The sequence below is a fragment of the Pollachius pollachius genome (assembly GCF_949987615.1).
Source record: "Pollachius pollachius genome assembly, chromosome: 20".
Taxonomy (NCBI): Eukaryota; Metazoa; Chordata; class Actinopteri; order Gadiformes; family Gadidae; genus Pollachius; species Pollachius pollachius.
In genome coordinates, this window is record NC_136953.1 from 10,885,422 (window position 1) to 10,906,138 (window position 20,717).

General features: G+C 47.0%; 2 protein-coding genes across 5 annotated transcripts in view; one reads left to right on the forward strand and one right to left on the reverse strand.

Annotated features, from left to right (window-relative positions):
* Positions 1-408: 408 nt before the first annotated feature.
* ecsit (ECSIT signaling integrator) lies at positions 409-5,144 on the reverse strand. The gene is made up of 8 exons (XM_079758197.1): positions 5,075-5,144; positions 4,592-4,763; positions 3,841-4,243; positions 3,186-3,409; positions 2,774-2,831; positions 2,364-2,512; positions 1,779-1,887; positions 409-920 (listed from the first exon to the last, which is right to left on the reverse strand). Exons 2-8 carry the CDS (start codon positions 4,739-4,741, stop codon positions 619-621), a joined length of 1,395 nt encoding a protein of 464 aa, XP_079614323.1. The 5' UTR covers positions 4,742-4,763; positions 5,075-5,144; the 3' UTR covers positions 409-618.
* Positions 5,145-5,357: 213 nt separating this feature from the next.
* Positions 5,358-20,717, forward strand: part of eml3 (EMAP like 3) — a 29,249-nt gene continuing 13,889 nt past the window's right edge. The window contains exons 1-6 of one of the 4 annotated variants that reach the window (XM_079757940.1): positions 5,358-5,762; positions 15,497-15,676; positions 16,444-16,564; positions 16,933-17,565; positions 19,943-20,059; positions 20,427-20,455. In XM_079757940.1, the coding sequence (XP_079614066.1) occupies positions 5,738-5,762; positions 15,497-15,676; positions 16,444-16,564; positions 16,933-17,565; positions 19,943-20,059; positions 20,427-20,455 (1,105 nt within the window). In that variant the 5' untranslated portion in view covers positions 5,358-5,737. The remainder of the gene's footprint in view (positions 5,763-15,496; positions 15,677-16,443; positions 16,565-16,932; positions 17,566-19,942; positions 20,060-20,426; positions 20,456-20,717) is intronic. The other 3 variants (XM_079757941.1, XM_079757942.1, XM_079757943.1) reach the window with 3 other exon arrangements.

Here is a 20,717-nt window from a genome sequence, read left to right on the forward strand (position 1 = left end):
TGAGAATGTAATTTTGAAGCTAACTCGTATGTTGTTTAGAAAAAGGAATGCTTTTTTTTCTGAACAAATAAATATTTTATACCTTTGGGGTGGTTGATCCTGTGATTGAATCTCACCCTCCCACTCAACAATTAAATTACTCTGTTCAGATCTGGAGGAGTAATTACATTTTGCACTGGATCAGAAATATTGCTGTAACAGTATTAGCCTAAATACACCGTACAAGCATTTCAACATGCTCATCGGCTGTTGAAATATAAAACACAGCCCAGCACTACTGAATCATTTATGAAGACCAAATAACAGAAACCCAGTCATGTGGGAAATGTTTTATTTCACTATTCATTGCTTGAACGCCATTCATTGCTCGAGATAAGTGGCTACAAATGGACCTTCTCTGTACTCTCTCTAATCCAAGCTAACCGTTGCTCTTTAGCGACATTTCCAAAACAAACGCACGCACACACACACACACACACACACACACACACACACACACACACACACACACACACACACACACACACACACACACACACACACACACACACACACACACACACACACACACACACACACACAGAGAGAGAGAGACAGACACACAAACGAACGCGCCGTTTACTGCTTCACTCCCTGGCTGTGCCGGGGCTCCTCCTCAAGCGTAACGTCCACTTCCTGTCGGGCCGGTCCGGCTCGCCCCTCATCCCCGGGGACCCCGGGGTCGGTCTCCGGGGGTGGGTGTGGCCGGTGGCTCTCGCCCGCCGGGCCCTGGAGCTCGCGGGGGCCTGCGTCCAGGCGGAACAGCGTGGGGACCCGACCCAGGACGGCGTTGGTCTCCTGGAGGCCTGAGATCCACTGGTTGAGGGTGGCCTGGTCCCCCTGGCCCGTCATGCACATGGCGAACACCGGGCCCTCGTCCACTGGGGGGAGGGAAGGGGGCCGTGTGTTACGTTGTTACGTTGAAAACGATGCATGTCAAGATAGGGGGTGGGTCTACGTTGAATGTGCACGCATTCTAACACACTGCCAGCACGTAGCTCAGGAGGCAGAGCGGGTCGGCTGGCGACTGCAAGGTTGCTAGTTCGATCCCCGGCTCGAGGTGTCCCTGAGCAAGGCAGCTCACCCTGGCTGCTCCTGACGAGCTGACAGCCGGCCGTGTGTGCATGAGTGGGTGAATGTTATGCGATATTGTAAAGGCCTCTGGTTACCAAAAAAGCTCTATACAAAAATACAGTCCATTTACCATAAAGTATAATCTGCACACATTTGTGTCAGACCTTTGGGTAACACAATACATTACAGTGTTCTTGTTGCAATGCAATACAATACTGTAAGGCAGTACAGGATGTAATTACTCCTTCAGATCGGGCCAGTATGCAATGTGTAATAAAGCTGTGCCTGCACCTGGCCTTAACCTCCTAACCACACTGTGTAGTGGCACGTTGATCGACAACGTGACTGCATGTTAACTACATGTTGTTACAGTATTTACACTGTAACAGGATACTCATGTAAAGTGTATCCAAACATTGTTTAGAAAGCACTATGATGTGCTTTCTATTTCTATTGCTATTCATTTTAGTTTGTCCAGTTGTTATTTTCAAACCAGGTTGTGCAGTACTACAACTTTAGCATATTTTACTCGCTTTGAAAGATGTGTCTTCTAATGTTAATCTGGTAGTTTTTAATTAAACCGTGTATACACAGGTGCACTTATCCATTTGTGTTTGTCATACATGGTTAATTCAAATGTTTTATATTTGGTTATCAGGTCTTACAGTCCTCCACGTCAAAGTCGTCTCCCAGGTCGCCCACGTCCCGCTCCAGCTCCAGGCTGAGCTGTAGAGGGTAGTAGAGAGACCTCTCTGGGTCGTACGGCTCCTCCACCTGGTGGACACATGCGGTACCGTAGACAGAACATGGAGACGGAGCAGACATCAAGGCATTACATTTCATTTCACTTTAGAAGAGACGTCGATCCAAAGCCATTTATATGTGAGGCCGAGAACAATCAAAGTCTAGAATCATAATTGGGGAATAAAAAGTAAATTCAAAAAGACTCACGGAGCAACGCTAACCCAATCATAAGCCTACTTTGGACAGTACAAATCGTTACGATATATACATTACAGGCTACTATCGCATGATAATACAAGTGTGACACAATCTTTGTTTGACTTTTCCTGGTATTGCCAGCAGCTTTATAGTAAAGTGATTCTGAACTCAAGATTATTCCATCCGAGGAAAACATCCTCCTCACAGATAACAATGACTTAACAACCCTCGCTATTTATTCACCAAAAAAATAATAATGGAAACTATGAATGTATCTCAGTGAGTGACGGCTGGTCGGGTGGGGTCACCTTCTCCCCGGGGGGCAACGGGTCGGCCCTGAGGACGTAGTAATACACGCAGACGTTCCTGAGCCACAGCGGGAACGGCCCCTCCACAAACACCGGCCGGCTGGGGTCGTGCTTGGCCAGCAGCTCCATCTGGTCTGGACTCTGCGTGCCTGACCACACAGCACGACGGCAGCGTTCGGATTAAATGGGTATAGAGAAGTCCCAGTTGGTCATGCTGTGTCTCGGTTCTGGGAAATAGTTGAGCGATTAATTCACTCCTACCCCGAACATTACCTAATTTTAAGGTCCTAAAGTTAAGAAAGTTACACAACACCAAAGTTGTATTCACACTGGTTGGGTGTAGGACGTTTTGTGGCACATTACCGATTTCTTAGGGAGCACAAAAACAATAAAACGACGTCCATTCTTACCCACTATATGCGGCAATGTGATCTCTTCTCCGGTCTCTGTGATATCTGTGTAGGGCATCTGGGAGAGGAGAAACACATTAAAAAGTTACTAATTTCTTCTTCTTCAGCCCAAATGAATCGACATATCACTCGCCATACATTTAATACCAGGTATTTGTTACAAATATTTGTTACAAAATCGGCTCCCGACCTGCTCGTCGATTGGAGTACGGTTAAAATCGTAGTTGAAATAAAAGTATTTAAAAAAATAAGTATTTTATGATTCATTTACACGCAATCCTGACTCTTGTAAAATCTGCTTGTTTTTTAAACACTCTTATTTCAACTTCAATTTTAACGGTACTCCAATCGACGAGCAGGAAATCAAAGTATTTTAAAAAATACTTGTTCACCGCGTGAGACCTGGCCCTACCTGGTACACGGTGACCTTGGCGTCCAGGTCGTTGGCGATGCGCGTCAGGCCCAGGCGAGCCAGGTCCACGGGGTCGTCGGGCAGCAGGCGGGGCACCGGGAAGGGGTTGACGTGCTTGAACCGGGGGAACCAGTACATCAGCCGCTGGTACTTCCTCATGGGGTGGCTCTTCTCCCCGAAGATCTGCACCAGCAGCACCTTGGTGTCCACGTTGGGCATGATACCTGTGGACGGGGGGGGGGGCAAGGGGATGAAGAGAGAGCAGTGTGAGGTCTGCGGCGGAGGGCGTGGGAGTGACTTGATCTGCAGCCTGGAACCAGGCAACGCGATCCAAGTAATATGGATATATATATTGATCCATCAGCTGTATCAGCTGGGATTCTGGATATTGTTACATAGCGATTGAGCCATAATGTCGTTTTTGCAGTGTCTTGGCTCCGTCACAGAACATACACACACATAAACACCCAGGCATGATATAGATTTAGTTATTATTACGGTTGTCACTATGCTATTCTGGCGGATAGATATAAACAGTGAATGTCTTGTTAGCAGACATCACTTCCACATCGCCAACATCCTTTTATAAACTCTGCACGTGTGTGGGTGTGTGTTTTGTGCGCGTGTCAACACACACACACACACACACACTCACCGTGGTTCTCCATCTGCTCCAGCAGCTGCACAGCGCACTCCTGCTGCCGCGGGTAGTGGTTGAACATGCGCTGGATGAAGTTCCTGGGGACGAACACCTCCTTGGGGAAGACGTCCAGGAGCCGGTTGTAGACCGCTAGGTCCCGCTCCACGCCGAACTCCGCCATCTTCTGCAGGGCGGCGTAGATGAACTCCACGTGGCCGCGGCGCCGGCGGTCCCTCTTGGTGAACGCCTCGATGGCCTTGTCGAAGGCGGCCTTGGTTTTGGCGTCGCGAGCGACGCGCTCGAACAGCTCGTCTCGAGACAGCAACGACTTGTCTATCTCTTTTTCTTTCTCCTTCAGGTCAGACGACGGGGGGGAGCTCTTTGCCCACGCCGAGCTGCCATGGAAATGCCTCAAAACCTGTAGTAACATTTTATTTGTCAGTAAATTAAAGAACTGGTCGGTATGGCTACCAAGTTGTGTCAAGTCAATAGATTTGTATAGTATACCAACTTTCTTGAACTCGCTAATATCATTCAGTAGTATAATACTATTGAGTGATATAAGGGGATAGTATAATACTATTGAATGATATTAGCGAGTTCAAGAAAAAAAAACATTTCTGACTTGACTTTCAGAATACTACCTACTAGACTATTATGAATTTTTTTTATTTTTCCCAGCCCCGAAAAACAATCCAGGATAATCATCTCAAATAGAGCTGCACTATGAGCTGTATTTACATTCCGTTTCTGCCAGTAAGCTTACCTCGCCATGAGAGTTGAAAGCGACGAGGGGCTTGGTAAACACTGGGGCTGTGGTCGACTGAAGAAGGTAAGCATACCGGTTGGCCGGCCTCGCTGAGGGTACCACTGACCCCAGACCCTGGAGCCTCAGGAGGCAGCGGGCGCACTTCATGGTAGACCCATTAGAACATGACCTTCAGGAGAATACGTTTAGATAAGCAGGATGATGACGACATGAAACGAAGGTGTTGGTTCAATTGCAATACTGCATTTAGGCCTTGGCTAATGGTTTACTTTGCCGCTACTCTTAAAAATCAGCTTAGCAAAAACTCAGCACACTCACGCTACTAACATCCATATTATGGTAACTGTCAGACAGTAAGATCAGCACAAGTAATACGCATGTTACATCAAGTAACCTTTTCAAATGTATATGACAGCACTCGAATACGTCCCAGGGAATAAACAGCTTTTTATTTGAATGATCAGAGGAAAAACTACGTACAGTTGTCGAGAAAATATGTTTCAAGTAGTCTCCTTCAGAGCAACCCGGCTTACGGGCATCTCCATGTTGAAAACACAGTGGTCGTAATGAGCGTTACCTCGATTAGTGTCCGCCGAACATCTTCCACAACACTTTGGTTCCACCTCGATTATACCAACATGCGTAGGCGCACTACCCAACGTGGCCACGTGGTGGCAGGACATCCCCGCGAAAATAAAATCAATCTCGGCTAAACTTTTTTTTTGTATACAGTGATACAATTTCATGGGGGGGGGGGCTGTTACCAGTTGTGAAAAAGTTGGAGAACATGTTTCAAAACACACGTTTTGTACAGCAGAGTCGTTTAAACAGAGGAAGACTAAGAAACAGGAGATGAGAGCCACTCAACGTGAGGATTTATTGACAGCATAGCTTTAGCTCGATGTCAAAGTGATCTTCCGGATTACTGTCCGGACGTGTGGAGCGCGTTTCGGAGAGCTGTTCCCTGGCCGCGGCTCTCACACTGCCATGCGTGCTGGTCCTCTGTGCTGCTCGGCTCAAAAGCACCTCGGCAGGAGGGGGGGTCCATGAAGTGTTACCTCTGACCAGCAGCTTTCAGCATGGAAGATACACCCCCGACCCAAGTCTGACTTCTAGAGGTTTTTAGTGTTTAAAGCTCGGAATATGGATAGCTCCACGAACAGCCTGGGTGAGTTATACCACCACAGCATCATGTGTTACACTGACATGTGTGTTTGAGTTGACTGGGTGTATGATCTGCGTTTGTAATTACGGCGTTGTTATTATGCTTACAAGCCTCAAGTTTCGAAAGTCGGGAAAGGGTGTGACATAATTCTGTTTTACAGACTGTTGTCGGAAAAGTGGAAATAACTTGCTAGTTTTCAGGTATTCTTTTTTTTTAGTGACACGAATCCAATCACGTAAACAGGAGTATTGTGGATTCATCAAATTAATGCAGAGGGGGTTTGGCAGACAATCTGTGTTTGATAATTACTATGCATATGAAACAACCATTCAGATTTAATTGCAAACTATTCTTAAAAATGCTGATATGATTGGAAAACAATACAACTTTTGTGTATACCATAGCTAGTGTAACTACTGGTCCATCTTGGCCGATTAACTGTGGATTGCCACAAATCATCTCTGATTCAAAAGGTTCACTGAAGGTTCAATGAAAATGTGGGAAACCACCTGCCCTTCCCTAATATTAAATCATATCATATCTCCAACGATACCCATAGCGAGTCAATGTTGCAAGTTGGCATACCAAGCTGCCCAGCCAGCCTGCATGGTGAGTTTACAAGCCCAGGGTAACAGTAAACATCCTATTATAGGCGCCTGGCAGCATCCTGTCTTTAAAACAGAATAATAATCGTGTAACCGTCTTGCTGAAGTACAGAAAGCAATCAGCAGTGCAGAGTGCATCAGTCTATTTATTATTACTATTGTGCAACTGTTCATTCGTCATTTATAGACTCACATTTTTGAGTTTATCACATCATATCTCACTTTGTGGTGCACAGATATCTTATTATTTATCCTGAGTGACCTCCCGCTTTAAGTGCTCGGATGTCAGTCAGACACACACGTCAAACTGCCCTTGACAACACGATAAACAGGAACAACCAATTAAGGCCTGTCCAGTTACCCATATTTCTTAATAACGCGGTATGGCTGCACTGTTCTTCAATTTGAATATGTCAGCATATTTCCTGTATTTCCTTTGTCCTTACTCATGGTTGCCCCTATAGAAATCAGATTTCACTGCTCAAACGTGTATATTTAATGGCTAGAATTGATAAGCCATCAGCTGTCAAACCCTAATCTGGGCTCATTTGGTTCACAAATCATAACTGAAAATTTAAAGCTCTCCCTTCCACTTGGATCAGTTTCACTTCCTACTTTCTACTTTTAATACTTCTTAGTCAATCACTGTCAACTCTGTGATAACCTTCACGACACAGTTGGCAGCATATACGTAGATCGTTCCTATTCTCTTTATAGTATCCTCAAATACAAGGTATACTTGATATTGTGTCATACTTGACACAAGACAATTTGTTACACTGATATTGTGTTACACTGACACATGTCAGTGTAACATGGGCCAAAACAGCAAACAAAAATAACAGTTTTTTAACATCTAGATGAGTAGTTGCATACCTAATATTATGTCCATTTTCCAAAGTACCTTATAGAAGGACCTTGTGAATCCTGAATCATATAAAATATCACATGTAAAAAGAGGAAACGGCCCTACCAAAGAACTTGTCATACCAAAGAACAGCTTGTTAATTCAGTCTACCGTTTGACGAGCAAGTGTGGTCTTGCACCCTACGTCACCGACAAAAGACCTCATGGCATTATGCTTGCCCCCGTGCAAACAAAGGCGGCGCTTTTTATGCGTTTAACTTTATGAGTCACAATAAACGCAGCCTTCAAAACACACCGCAAAGAGGGTATATTGCCCCTCATCTACCCTGAAGTGCAAAACGGAAATCTTATCAAAGGAGGTTCTCCTCCGACCACAGATTTGAATAACGAAAAGTGAGAGAGTTATTATGAAATTGGGAGTCCAATTTCATAGTGTTTCCTGTGACACCTCAGTTTGGGGCTTGTTCTCACCTACTTCCTCACACACTTGGCCCCTACCTCCTCCAAACAGAGGTTAGGAGGAGGCAGGTGTGGGTGCACCACTAGTACACTACTATTTGGCAGCAGGGCATGTATCGGGGCTTCAGAAAAGCACCAGAAAGTGGCGTACAACTGGCAGCCACCGGTGGTGTACCCACCCAGAGGTGGTGATGGGACAACGTCCTGGTTTACAGCCAAACTCTTACATTTACACCCTCACACTTTAACGACTTGGGCGTAATTCGGTGTGTCAGGAAAACCATTAAAAGCAAAACAAGATTGTTCTCGGTTGTGCTACTTTTGCCTCATTATCACAGTTGCAAAATATCACCAGAGACGTCTCAAGAGACTGGGAAAAATAAAGCGAGCAGGGAAGAAAGTGATCAAAACGACAGCTCCAGCGTTTCCTTCTCCGGCTCCCAGCACCACCATTAATAAAAACAGGTTTGTTTTGATCTGTTTCCCAGACGCGATGTGTCTCAGCGGTGAGTTTGCGCCACAGTGAGCGTGTCTCTTACTGTGGTTTCCTGCCTCCTCCCCCACCAGTCCACCAACAGGTGTTCTGCTTTCGTTTGTCTTGTCCCATCAGGAGGGGGGGGGGGACAGATGCGTTGTTTGTTCTGTCTGTGGGTGGTGGTGTGCGTGGCAGGCGGTGCATTAAAGACGCAGGGAGTGGAGTGGAGTGTGGAGTGGAGTTTGGAGTGGGGATCATGCGATGGAGGCTGGTGGGAGAGAGAGCGAGAGAGGGGGTGGATCGTGGCCCGCGGGGGCCCGCTGATGCCGAGTGCTGCATGTGTAAGCCATCTGTCAGCGTGAGCGTGAGAGATATAGAGAGAGAGAGAGAGAGAGAGGGAGAGGGAGAGGGAGAGAGAGAGAGAGAGAGAGAGAGAGAGGGGGAGAGAAAGAGAGAGAGGAAGAGAGAGAGAGGGAGATAGTGAGAGAGAGGGAGAGGGAGAGGGAGAGAGAGATAGAGAGGAAGAGAGAGAGGGAGATAGTGAGAGAGAGAGAGAGAGAGGGAGAGATAGAGAGAGAGAGGGAGAGAAAGAGAGAGAGAGAGAGAGAGAGAGGGAGAGAGAAAAGTTGCCGTTGCACGAACAAATATCAAGTAATCACGGGAATTTTGGTCTTTGAAACCACTTTATTGGCCTGATGATTTAGCACCGGGAAAGAGAACAAAAAAAGATCCAAGCCTAATGATGATCTATAAAACGTTCAAAACATTGGTTGATTTACGAGCAGATCTAAAAGGATAATTTATCCTTCTCATTCGATGGTTTGAAACACTCTCCTCAGTCAGTAGTGGCAGAAACGATGCCAATGCGGCCGTGAGGCTCGACTCGACAAAGAAGTCGGTCTTAGATGCGACGGCTGTGCAAGTATCAAGCTGGCAGCCCAACAACCTGGATTGACTCCCAACACTCAATCCTCCTCCTCCTCCTCCTTCTTCTTCTTCTCTCTCTTCAAGGATCACTTGTGGTTTTTCCCGCTTTTTTCTGACATCCACAAGGCCTCATTAAGGCTCCATGCCTGTATTACAGGGGATGTGCCAGTGAAAACATGGCGTGCGATGTATTCTATAAATGTAGTCATGTGCATGCTGCTTCGAGTAGAAACTCAGGCCACACACACGTGTTCAGAGTGAAGCATCTGGGGATTTAGGTGACGCTGATTCAGCCACTTACTGTCAGTCCCATCCTTCATCGCAAGCATCGTAATGAGCAGGAATGTTGATGTCTTTTTTTGGTTCCTGGATTTGAGCGTGGGAGTATAGAGAGAGAGTAGAGAGACAGAAAGAGAGAGAGAGAGAGGGGTGGGAAGAGAAAGTGTGGGAGGGAAGCAGAGAGAGAGAGAGAGAGAGAGAGAGAGAGACAGAATAAGAGGGGAGAGAGATTTCCAGTTGCATCTCCTGACCTACACACATGCTACTCCCAGGCAAGAACGCCTGCCAAAATGGCTCTGTATCCTCACAGCGCCTTTTGTGTTGCAACCCAAGAAACAAAAAGAGGGAACCATAGGGTAGAAGCGGGGGGGGGGAAGAGCGCCTGCGCTGTGCTCATGTTACTGGTGGAACCTGTACTGGACGGGAATGCCTGCCATCCGTTTCCATGTGTGGGTGCATGTGCACTATGTGCAGACTTGGAACTTGGTCTAAAGTCCCTGAGTTTCAGAGCACTTTAAGGCCTCAAAGGTCGGAGCTAAGGGCCGCCGGTCATTAAGGCCGGCTGGGCTTAGTGGGATCTTGGGCACGCGGATGATAGTGGGTTTCTTAAAGCATGCGGGTACAGCAGACTAATACAGGGTGATGGTTGTGCTTATGGTAGGGACAGCAGCGTGAATACAGGGGTAAGCTGGTCTGCATAAGCTGGTCTGGTCGGCATGAGACTGCCCCCCCCCCCCGCCACAATGAGGTGACACCACTCCATGTGGGGGGGGGCGGGGCTCCCTTTGGCGTCCGTTATAGTCCTCGCTATACCTTGCTAGGGGCGTTTTGTGCCTGGCTAAAGTTAGGCCGTCCCCCCCAAACCCTTCCCATCCATCGTGCTCGTTCTAAGCCCTCCATAGGTCACAATGCAGCTGTTTTGTGTTCGTATACGTCAGCAGTCCACAGCCCGGAGTCGCATGCAGAGGGACGTTGGTTCGGTGCATCCCGGATGGTTTCTGTCCACCTAAGCCTTCAGATTGGGACAGGTCTTCATGGTAACATAAGGCCCAAAAAAACAACCCACCAATTCATATTGTCACTACACCCGCCAACACGTCGATGTCGTTTGAGCTGTCCTGGAACGTTGCCCAGTTGTTAACGTCAATCGCAATTCGCTAGAACTCGTCTCGGTCACACGCCAGAGACCAACAATATGATCTTCACAACCGACTGTGTTAAAACAACACATTCTTATATTAGAGTGAGTCAAGCAGCACCGTGCGTGTCACAGCACCAGTAGGAAACATCCATTGTAGACGCCCCTTGAATTGAGCTCATCAGCCCTCCTGGTGTCAAAGGTCAGCCCCCCCCACTGTGTGACAACCATGCAGTAGGGACAGCGACCATTCAAACGGTGTCATTTGTTCTCATTTACTCCAAAGGATAAATATGCAGAACAATCGATTTGGCGGGGATTACAAACCCTTAGAAAAAAAACGAAAAGAGGAAGAGGGTAAGTTCCTGAGGAAGAAGGATCTCAGATGGTTTGAGGAATAACAATGTGTTCATCCATCAGGGTGTCACATCTCCAGCACCATGTGTGTCTGGCCCCCGCCAGGGGCCGAGGGTTTATTTATTTAAGAAGGGGAACGCTTCTTTGATGCCCCATACTGATGGATGGAGGCTTCCTTTACACACACACACACACACACACACACACACACACACACACACACACACACACACACACACACACACACACACACACGCACACGCACACACACACACACACACACACACACATACACACACACACAAACAGACTCACACACAGACACAGAGACACACAGATACAAATACAAATACACACACACACACACACACACAGCAGGAGAGCGTGAGAGACAGACAGACAGACAGACAGACAGACAGACTGTAATACAAGCAGCCAGCAGGACGGAGCCTTAAGCATGTGTTTCTCCTTGCCTCTGCCTGCTCTCTCCCTGGAGGCCCCGGCACTAGCCGTGCAAATAAAAAGGAGAGGAATGTCTCTAATTGCTAATCATCAGGATGTTTCTGCTGGAGAGGCTTCAGTGGGGCCGTGGTCCGAGAGCGGAACCGGTTCACCGCCTAATCTCTGTCTTATGCTTCCACCTAGTGAAGGAATAAGACCGCCAGGGGCCTAATCCTCGCCTCAAATATCAGTCGCTTCAGGTAGATTTGAATGAAACGGAGGTGTGGATTTGAATGATGATTTTATACACACATATACAAATATGTGTGTTTAGATCAGGGCTTTTATTTTAAGTTTTGTTCGTTCTCGTTTTCCCCAAAACATCCTAAAACCGGTGTGTGTGCATATGTACATGTGTGTATATGTGCATGTGTGCTTATGTGCATGTGTGTGTGTGTGTGTGTGTGTGTCTCTGTGTCTGTGTGTGATTGTAATTTCATTTTCCCATCCAGTTGCTCTGCTTCTGCTCATAGCCTCCAGATACATGGGAGGGGGCGGGACCATCTCGCAGCAACTGTTTTTTTCTTCTTTCAACTTCCTGTTTGGTCTGGCAGCAGCATTTCATTTGCAGAGATAGTCTAACCGTTTCATCTGTATGTCCGACGTTATCTCACTTCCCTCGTATCACAGAGCACTTCCTTTGTGCTGCAGTGACTGACTGTTGGTAATCGTTTTTATGAATATAACCAACTAACCACTCACTAACTCAAACTAACTCAAATATTGCAGAACCAAGCGAGAATATCCTGTGTCGAGAGGACAGCTGTGCCGTTTTAAAACATTGTAGATTATGCATGTCACTGACCTAGAAATGACTCACAATGTATGAACCTTAAGTATCTCTTGCAGTTCTTTTGCAGTGTTTATCAGCTGGCAAGAGGCAGTGGTGTTCCTCTGGGCGTGAATCAGATGCAAGATTAACTATTTTCTGAGAAGGGAGGTTAAAGATATGCTGGGTTTGTGGGTAGCAGACTTATTCCTTCCCTTTTCATTTTCTTCTAATCCAACCATTACATCTTTTTATCAACCGTTTCTTGCAGTCAGTGCATGACGCATGGCGCCTCTGTTCATCTACATTAACATTTAGGAACATTTAGCAGACGCTTTTATCCAAAGCGACTTACAATATATCGGTATGTCGGTACAGTAAGGATGTTCATAGAACCAGGTGCCAAACACTAACTAATTGCTAGGTTAACCAATTGCTCGTATACACCAGAGATAGCTAGGACAAGATCTTCACTTCACTAGCGTGTTTTAGCTGAAGGGCCGCCGTTAACCGCGCCCCACCTTAATTGCCGTGGGATTCTCCCGCTCTCTTTCCCAGGCCAGTGTCAAACTCTTATAGTCATAGCGTCTGCTCTATTTCTTTGTAACATGAGTCATAAGTAGTGTCAAGTGTTCATCTCCTTCCAGTTACACAGGATTATCTGATCTCGGAGGCGGGAGGCGTGGGATTTGCTTTTAGAGAATCGAACAATCTTTTTGACCGATCAGTATTACGACAATATTTGCCCGCAGAGCAAGTATTTGGGGAATGATGGTAGGAATTGTGGACGGAGTGACCAACAGGGTCAAAGAAGGGTAGAATCAGGCCCTGTTCAGTTCAACTCTGAGAGAATGGGTTTTATAACTGGGTCACTTTACTATAATACAGCCTGAGCATTACTGCAAACCTCTTTGTATTAATATATAGTTATAATGACAGTATATTAGGTATTAAGTATGTTATATTATAGTTTCGATTATACTTATTGTATAGATAATATTATAGATTTATTGCATCAACCATATCATATGTTATCGTGGTTATTATTACGTATATGCTAATGCTAATAGTATTTTGACCACTGAAAACGACCATATGTAATAAAAATACAAATAAAAAATCCAACTACTTAAACTTAATTCCAACTCGAGTCGCCAAACCGTGGTGGCTTCCGGCCAAGAACAGAACCCTTGGGCGAGTGGAGCCCACACCGTTAAATGCAATGGGAGCAACAGCAATGGGGACCGCTGCTGTGTAATTACCTCAGTTTGCGGCCCCGGCTTCTGTTATTGCTTCACTAGCATGGAGTTGAGGAGCTATAAAGGGCCCGTGGAGGACAGGGGCGGGTTTATGAATAAGTAGCTCCGCCTAATTCTTTCTACACTGAACACTGTAATGCCTTAAAGGTAGCCTGGGTACACCCATGCTGCCTTGCGCGCAATTTCATTTCGCTCTGCTAGGCAGCCTGGATTCCATGGATCCAATTTTCGCCTGAGATCGGGAACCATCAATCACAGAACAGGGAGGGACGGCAAGACGATGCAACGTCCATGTGACACACCCATCGTCTTCTTCCTCATCGAATTTCTGTCGCTCTACATACGTCATCTGGTATAATTGATACGATTGGCTATGGGCTACATACAGACTCATATGATAGACATTCGTAGCGCCCAATAAACGGCTCCGGGCAATCGTAAACCACGCCTCAAAATTCGAGAAAATGAATGAAAGTTAAAGGGGACATATTATGAAAACAACACTTTCTTTTGGGATTTGTTTTGGGTCTCTGGTGCTCCCACACCCGTGCAAACTTTGAAAAAAGTCTGTGCATGAATTTTTGAGTGAGATATGCATTTCTGAAAGTACCCCGCCTACAGTTACCAAACGAGTGAGTCCGTTTCGGCGCCCCCTCCTACGTAGGAAGGGGGAGCACAGTTGAATATTACCTCCCACTTCCCCACTCCCCTCCAATCAGAGCATAGCTAAGATTTTTTGGACCAGCGGATGAGCAGCTCCACGAGTACAATCCCTTTCTCCTCCCTGTCTCCTCCTCCGGAGCTGCCGCCGAAGCTTCGGCGGCAGCTCCGGAGGAGGAGACAGGGAGGAGAAAGGGATTGTACTCGTGGAGCTGAGCTGCCAGACTGCCACTGAGCTACCCCCGTCACAGACTGCCGCCGAAGCTTCGGCGGCAGTCTGTGACGGGGTTCAATCTGGACTTCAGAGAATCAAGGCCAAAGTTCTGTTCCCCCAATTCTTCTCAACCATGGCCAAGATATCCCCCACTACGAGTCTTTACTTGTTGTGGAAGTACCAGAGAGGTCAGACGCAGTCTTTATGATTCATAATATCATCCGAGGCGCAGATAGCTTTTGGCAGTTATATTAGATATAATATTATATAACTACCTATATATTATTATTATTATTATTATTATTATTATTATTATTATTATTATTATTATTATTATTATTATTATTATTATATTATATTACATTTATATAGATAAAGAGCTACAGCAAAGCTATTTCCATAGAAAAGCTTCAAAAACATGTTTTCTGGAACTCAAATACTATGTTTACTTGTTGGGAAAACACCATAATATGTCTCCTTTAATGCGTACATATCCCAATTAAATGTTTGAGTAAAGCATGGGTGTGTGGGTACCAAACAACTTTACTTAACTCTTGACTTTGAAGAGCGGGGTGAAAGAAGACTTAAGTGAGTCTCAAGCTTGAGAATGTTCTCTTGCTTGTGAGCCTTGTTGTTCCGCTCAGATGGATTGGCTCCAGCAACACCAGCATGAGAATGAATTCTGCTTTTCCATCCTCGAAACTCACATGCTCAGACACAAACACAACACACTTATAAACACTCTCAGGTGCACTATCACACACATACACACAAGTCTTGTGTTTTACCCCTCTGCATGCATGCACGCACACACATGCACACACACGCACGCACGCACGCACGCACGCAAACACACACACACACACACACACACACACACACACACACACACTCATACACAAACCCATGCCAGCTCTGAGCTAACCATCTTCCATTCTCTAACGGTCAACAAATAAATACACGCAAACCATCACAGGTCAAAGGTCAGGATGCAGTTCTGGAGATGGCCATGTAGGCTTTTTCAAAAAACGTTTCTTTATCAGTTTTTTTTGGAAATACAAATATGAGGGACATATAGCTTTCAGTCCTTTACAATAGCAGGAATCCAATTTGACAAACATTACAATAATCCAAACAGACTAATTTACCAACAGACTAACAAAACGAAAAGAACGAAACAAATTGCGTCTCTTCAGCGACATTGTGCGTCGTTGTGCGTCCCCACAGACGACGTGTCCCCGGACAGCGGCGGCGAGGTCCTGCAGCGGACCTCCATGATGGAGGTGCGTCTGCAGGCTCAGGAGGACGACATCGTGCTGCTCAAGGCCTCGCTGGCCGACGCCCTCCGCAAGCTGCGGCTCCACGACCAGCTCATCGCCCTGCTCAAGGAGCACGTCGTGGCAGCAGGTGAGTCTCCTCACACTAGGGCAGCTCCATTATGGTAAAAATCATAGTCGCGATTGTTTTGGTCAATATTGAAATCACGATTGTTCAAACGATTATTTTTGAGTTTGAAAACATGATGTATTTATTCAGCACGTCTCTCCCAAAAAAACACTTTGCAACTGAGAACTTAAAAAAAAAAATTGAAAACTTGATTATATTCGTTTTGTGATCGTTTGACGCTAAGATCGAAGTTGCGTTCAAAATTCGATTAATCGCCCAGCGCTACGTCGCACTCCCCTTCCCCTTGTTCATCCGAGGACGTCCGCTAACTGTAGAGTCAACAACAGTGTCTGGCTCGACAGCTTGAGTGTAACTGCTTCCTGGTCGATGTGTGCCATCTTATTTTTGGACCACTGTTTGCTGTTTCGTTTGTGGTGCATGGTTGTACCTCATGGTTTGCAATCACTTGGTTTTGGTTGAGGACAAAATAATGGCGTTCCAACGTAGACCTCGAAAACAAAGCGAAATAAGGGAAATACAACCCAAAAACCTGAAATGGTTATTATTAGATTAGGTGAGATAACACTTTGTTAATCCACCAGAGGAGAAATTCTTGTGTTACAGCATAGTAGCAGTGAAGGGTGATACAAGAATAATACAAGATATAATGCAATACAATACAATAAAATACAAAGTATTGCCAAAGGGATCCTTAGAATACCTCAACCCCTACCCGCTCGTGAATGACATGGAATGACCCCCACCTCCCTGCCCCGCTGTGCCTCCAGTGATCCCGGAGGCCTCGTTCGTCACCAACCACCCGCCGGGCTACCCAGGGCCCTCGTACGGCATCAGGACCCAGCGCTCGGCCAGCGTCAACGCCGACACCCTGCGCTACACGGCCTGCAGGTAAGCCGCCCCCACAGCCGCGCTCGGGGACCAGGGCCCCAGGGGCCGGTGGTGACCCCATCTCACCGTCAGGGCCCTCCTGCTGGGTTTGTGGGTATCAGTGTTTGAGGTGTTTGAAGCTTGAAGCCATTGCCGGACGTTCTTTTGGAAATAGTGAAAAACGGACACCTTGTTGTTTTGTTCACATGCACACGACTCGGACCACTTCAGTCCTTGCGTCCTCTGTTGCCTACTACTTTACGAAAGACGCATTCTAAATATGACACGATGTATTTATAGTGAGTTCCTAAATGATGTGTGTGACTGTATCTGCTGTATATTTACACAATTTGGATTTATTTTGTGTGACACAAATTGACACTCCCTAGCGATCTGACCTCCAGCCAAGTTTCAAACAGTGTGGGCGTCCACGGCAACGGGAACGGCCACGTCGGGGCCCCGGTGTCCCGGGAGCTCGGGGAGCCCTGGACCCTAGCCGCACTGCTGGACAAGTCCACCCAGACAGAGGCCGCCGCCACGCGGGGCCCCCCCGGGGCCCTCCCTCCCCTCTGCAGGGCCGTCCAGAGCCTGCAGCTGGAAGACGCTCTGTTCCTCCCCTCTCCGCCGCGGGGCCCCCAGGGGGAGGGCCCCCGGGGGAAGCTCCACCGCAACCCGGGTCTGGAGGAGGAGGACGAGGAGCTGGGGGGGGCCGGGGAGGAGGAGGAGGAGGAGGAGGAGGAGGAGGAGGAGGAGGAGGAGGAAGGTGGAGGAGGAGGAGGAGGAGGAGGAGCAGGAGCAGGAGCAGGAGCAGCGCGGGGGGGGAAGGAGGAGCCGGTGCGGCCGACGGCCGTGGTGCGCAGGCTGCTCCGGAAGGAGGACTCCCACGACACCAGCAGCAGCTCCACCGAGGAGCCCGGCCACGCCCCCCCGGCCGCGGCCCCCGCCCGGCCCGACCCGGGCCCCGGTCAGCTCCGTGGGGCCCGGCCCAACACCCCCAACCTGCTGGGGGAGAAGAAACCTCTGTGTGTGACCTCCCCTCCTCCGTCTCCTCTCCCATCTTACACTCTTTCTCAGACCCCCCCCCCCCCTGCCCACACATCTCTGTCCCGCCTCCGATCGTCGACTGCATGGCTTAACAAAATCGACATAAAAACGCAACCAATCGACTGCTAACCCCACGAATCAGAGCCTGCTCGTGTAACTGCAGAACCCCCGGGTGTCGAAACAAAGCCTGCCGCACAGCCCTTGAGCAATAGCGCCTCTCAGGTGGCCAGCGGTAGCTGCGCCTCTCGCATTACAGCGAGAGACGACCACAGTGTTTGAACACGCGGCCGGGTGTCTAGCACGGCCTGTTAAACAGTTATAACAACCTCATAGTGCCCGAATGACTGGGACAAGATCAGCACACACACCCACGCGCGCACACACACAAACACACACACACAGGAACTCACACACACGCACACACACAGTGTCGCACATACACACACACATACAGGGTCACATACACTCAGACACACACACAAAAACACACATACAGACACACACACACATACACACACATGCACAAACACACGCACAATTGCTGCCTAGTGGAAAGTATGATGCAAGGGCATTTCAGCATCGTAATGTTCACGTACACAATAGGAACACATCCTTGGAAACATCTGCTGAGCTGTGTGTGCGTGTGTGTGTTTTTGTCTGTGTGTGTTTACGTTTGTTTTGTTTGTGTGTGTATGTGCGTGACCTCCATTTGTTTGTATGCGTGTGGGCTCGACAGCATTCAAGAGTTAAAAATCTGTTTTAAAATTCCGAAAAGTGCTTGATGTGTCTCAGCAGCACATGTCTGAGTGGGTATCCATCAAAACAAGTCCCACAGAAGCCCTCTTTGTGACGACTGGACGGTAGCCATCCGATGAGAATGTGGCCTTGTAAGCCTGCACAATGTCGCCCGTGCAGTGCATATTTGGGGCAAAAGCGGCATGGTTTTCAGAGGAGGGGTTATGCAGTGACACAAGCCCTGGCATTTGGGTTGATTCCTTCCTGCAATGGAGATTTTTTTTCTACACTTCAACCTCGAAACCGCACTAACAAGTTAATCTGCACTCGGCCATTTCCTCTTCAGACTCCCTCCTGATAACACAGGGGATTTATTCTTCTCTATCCTTCTCCGGATCAGTGGCCTATTTTGCATGACGTGCATGAAAAAAGTCTTACCCAATCCTAACCCATCGTTTGCTTCCTTTGATTTTGTGTCTGTGTTTGGGGTCTTGATTACATGACTTGCTTGTTGTGGCATTTAGAAAAAAGGTCATTGCCAATGAATAACAGATGGTCTGGCCAGGCTCTGCAATGCCCCTCCATGGAAAAACAGGGGTACTGGGGAGGAAGGTGTAGCTACAGCCATCGACTGATCAGAGAATCACCGTGAAACTTCACTGTTTGCAAATCAACATAGCTTTCAACATAATCAATTTGATTTACTTCAATATTCTTTGGGTTTCATATCTGGATTCTGGCTCTGGCTTAAAATGCATCAGATGATAGTATACAGCGTAGGAATATTCTGTGTGTACTATTGTACACAAGTAACTTATTTGACACTATTTCTAACCAAAGTAGCTGCTGAATACATATAATATTGATGCTATCATGCTGGTCAGCCTCACCTTTCATCTTCAAGGAGTCCCATGACATTAAAACAACCTTTAATTCTGCACAAAGAAAACACATAACATAACAGAATAGATGCAACCAACCAAAAAAAAGGATGTGCATTCAACATTCACAATAAGGCCATGTATCAATATAAAATACACCCAATACACCCAACCAACCAGTCTCACATCCATGGGTGTAAGGGGGTGATGAGGTTAGAAAGCAAGAGTTTCACTTCCTCCAGAAGGCACAAGGGGCCTGTTATTGGTTGATCAGTGGGAGGGGGGCGTGTCACTAGACAACCTAACCTTTGCTTGTTACACTTGCATGCATGCATGCATGAATGACATACTGAGCCACACTTAGGTATGCATTGTATCTATAAAAACATCTAAACAGTTCAGCAAAAAGTCTCAATTCAATGCAAAACCGCACATTATAATACCTACAAAGCAAAATTCATGATCGTCAATCCGAATTTGAACATTGATATATTTATGTATTATGATATATTTTGTGTGTTTGTACGCATGTGTGTGTGTGTGTGTGTGTGTATGTTTATGTGTGTGTGTATGCGTGTGTGTGTGTGTGTGTGTATGTTTATGTGTGTGTATGCGTGTGTGTGTGTGTGTGTGTGTGTATGTTTATGTGTGTGTGTATGCGTGTGTGTGTGTGTGTGTGTATGCGTGTGTGTGTGTGTGCGCGTGTGTGTGTGTGTGTGTGTGTGTGTGTGTGTCCCAGGGTCCGCCGGAACAGTGAGAAGGTGGGGAAGGACCTCCTGGACAGGACCAAGAAGCGTCTGGACAAGAAGGCCATGTCCACCGCCAACCTGTACTCCCGCTCCAGCAGCCTGGAGACGTGAGCCCCCCCCCAAAACACACACACACACACTCATTTAGGCTCTTAGACATGCACTGTCTATCTCACTCTCACTCACTCACTCACTCACTCACTCTCTAACTCTAACTCACTCACTGACTCTCATTAGCTCGTTCACGGGCTCTCACAATCACGCCTTCATGCACTCACTCACTGACTCTCTCTCTCTCTCTCTCTCTCTCCCTGTTGACTGACTGCCTCTCACGCACTCACACATTCACTCACCACTTGCACTAAAGCAAAATATAGTAATGACTTTTCTTTCGGAAACCCTTTGGCCTTTAGAACCCTTTGTGTTTACCAGACTAAAGGCTGAATCTAAATGTGTGTTTTTTCCTCCCTACAGTCGGTCCAAAGAAATGTTAGCCAGCACAGGTAATCTCATCCATCTCCCTATCTGTTTGTCTATCTTTTTCTAGGAAAAGTAAGATTGCAATCTCTTTTCTACTGATTATCTGTGTCTGTCAATACTGATGAAAGTTAAAAACATAATCTTATTGTGCCTTTCTAACTAGCTACATGCCTTGTCATGTACCCCACAATAGTATGTATTCGAGCTGGTCGCTTTCGCAACGTCTTCTGAGCTTCACAGAAGGCTGGTGTCGACATTAGTGACACAATTTCCTTGCAGCACACG

Bases quoted from the DNA above. Each gene is read 5' to 3' on its own strand.
- ecsit (XM_079758197.1), bottom strand. From the start codon at position 4,741: ATGAAGTGCGCCCGCTGCCTCCTGAGGCTCCAGGGTCTGGGGTCAGTG. The intron at 4,244-4,591 runs GTAAGCTTACTG...ATGTTACTACAG, and splicing joins CTTTCAACTCTCATGGCGAG to GTTTTGAGGCATTTCCATGG. The intron at 2,832-3,185 runs GTAGGGCCAGGT...CTCCTCTCCCAG, and splicing joins CCAAGGTCACCGTGTACCAG to ATGCCCTACACAGATATCAC.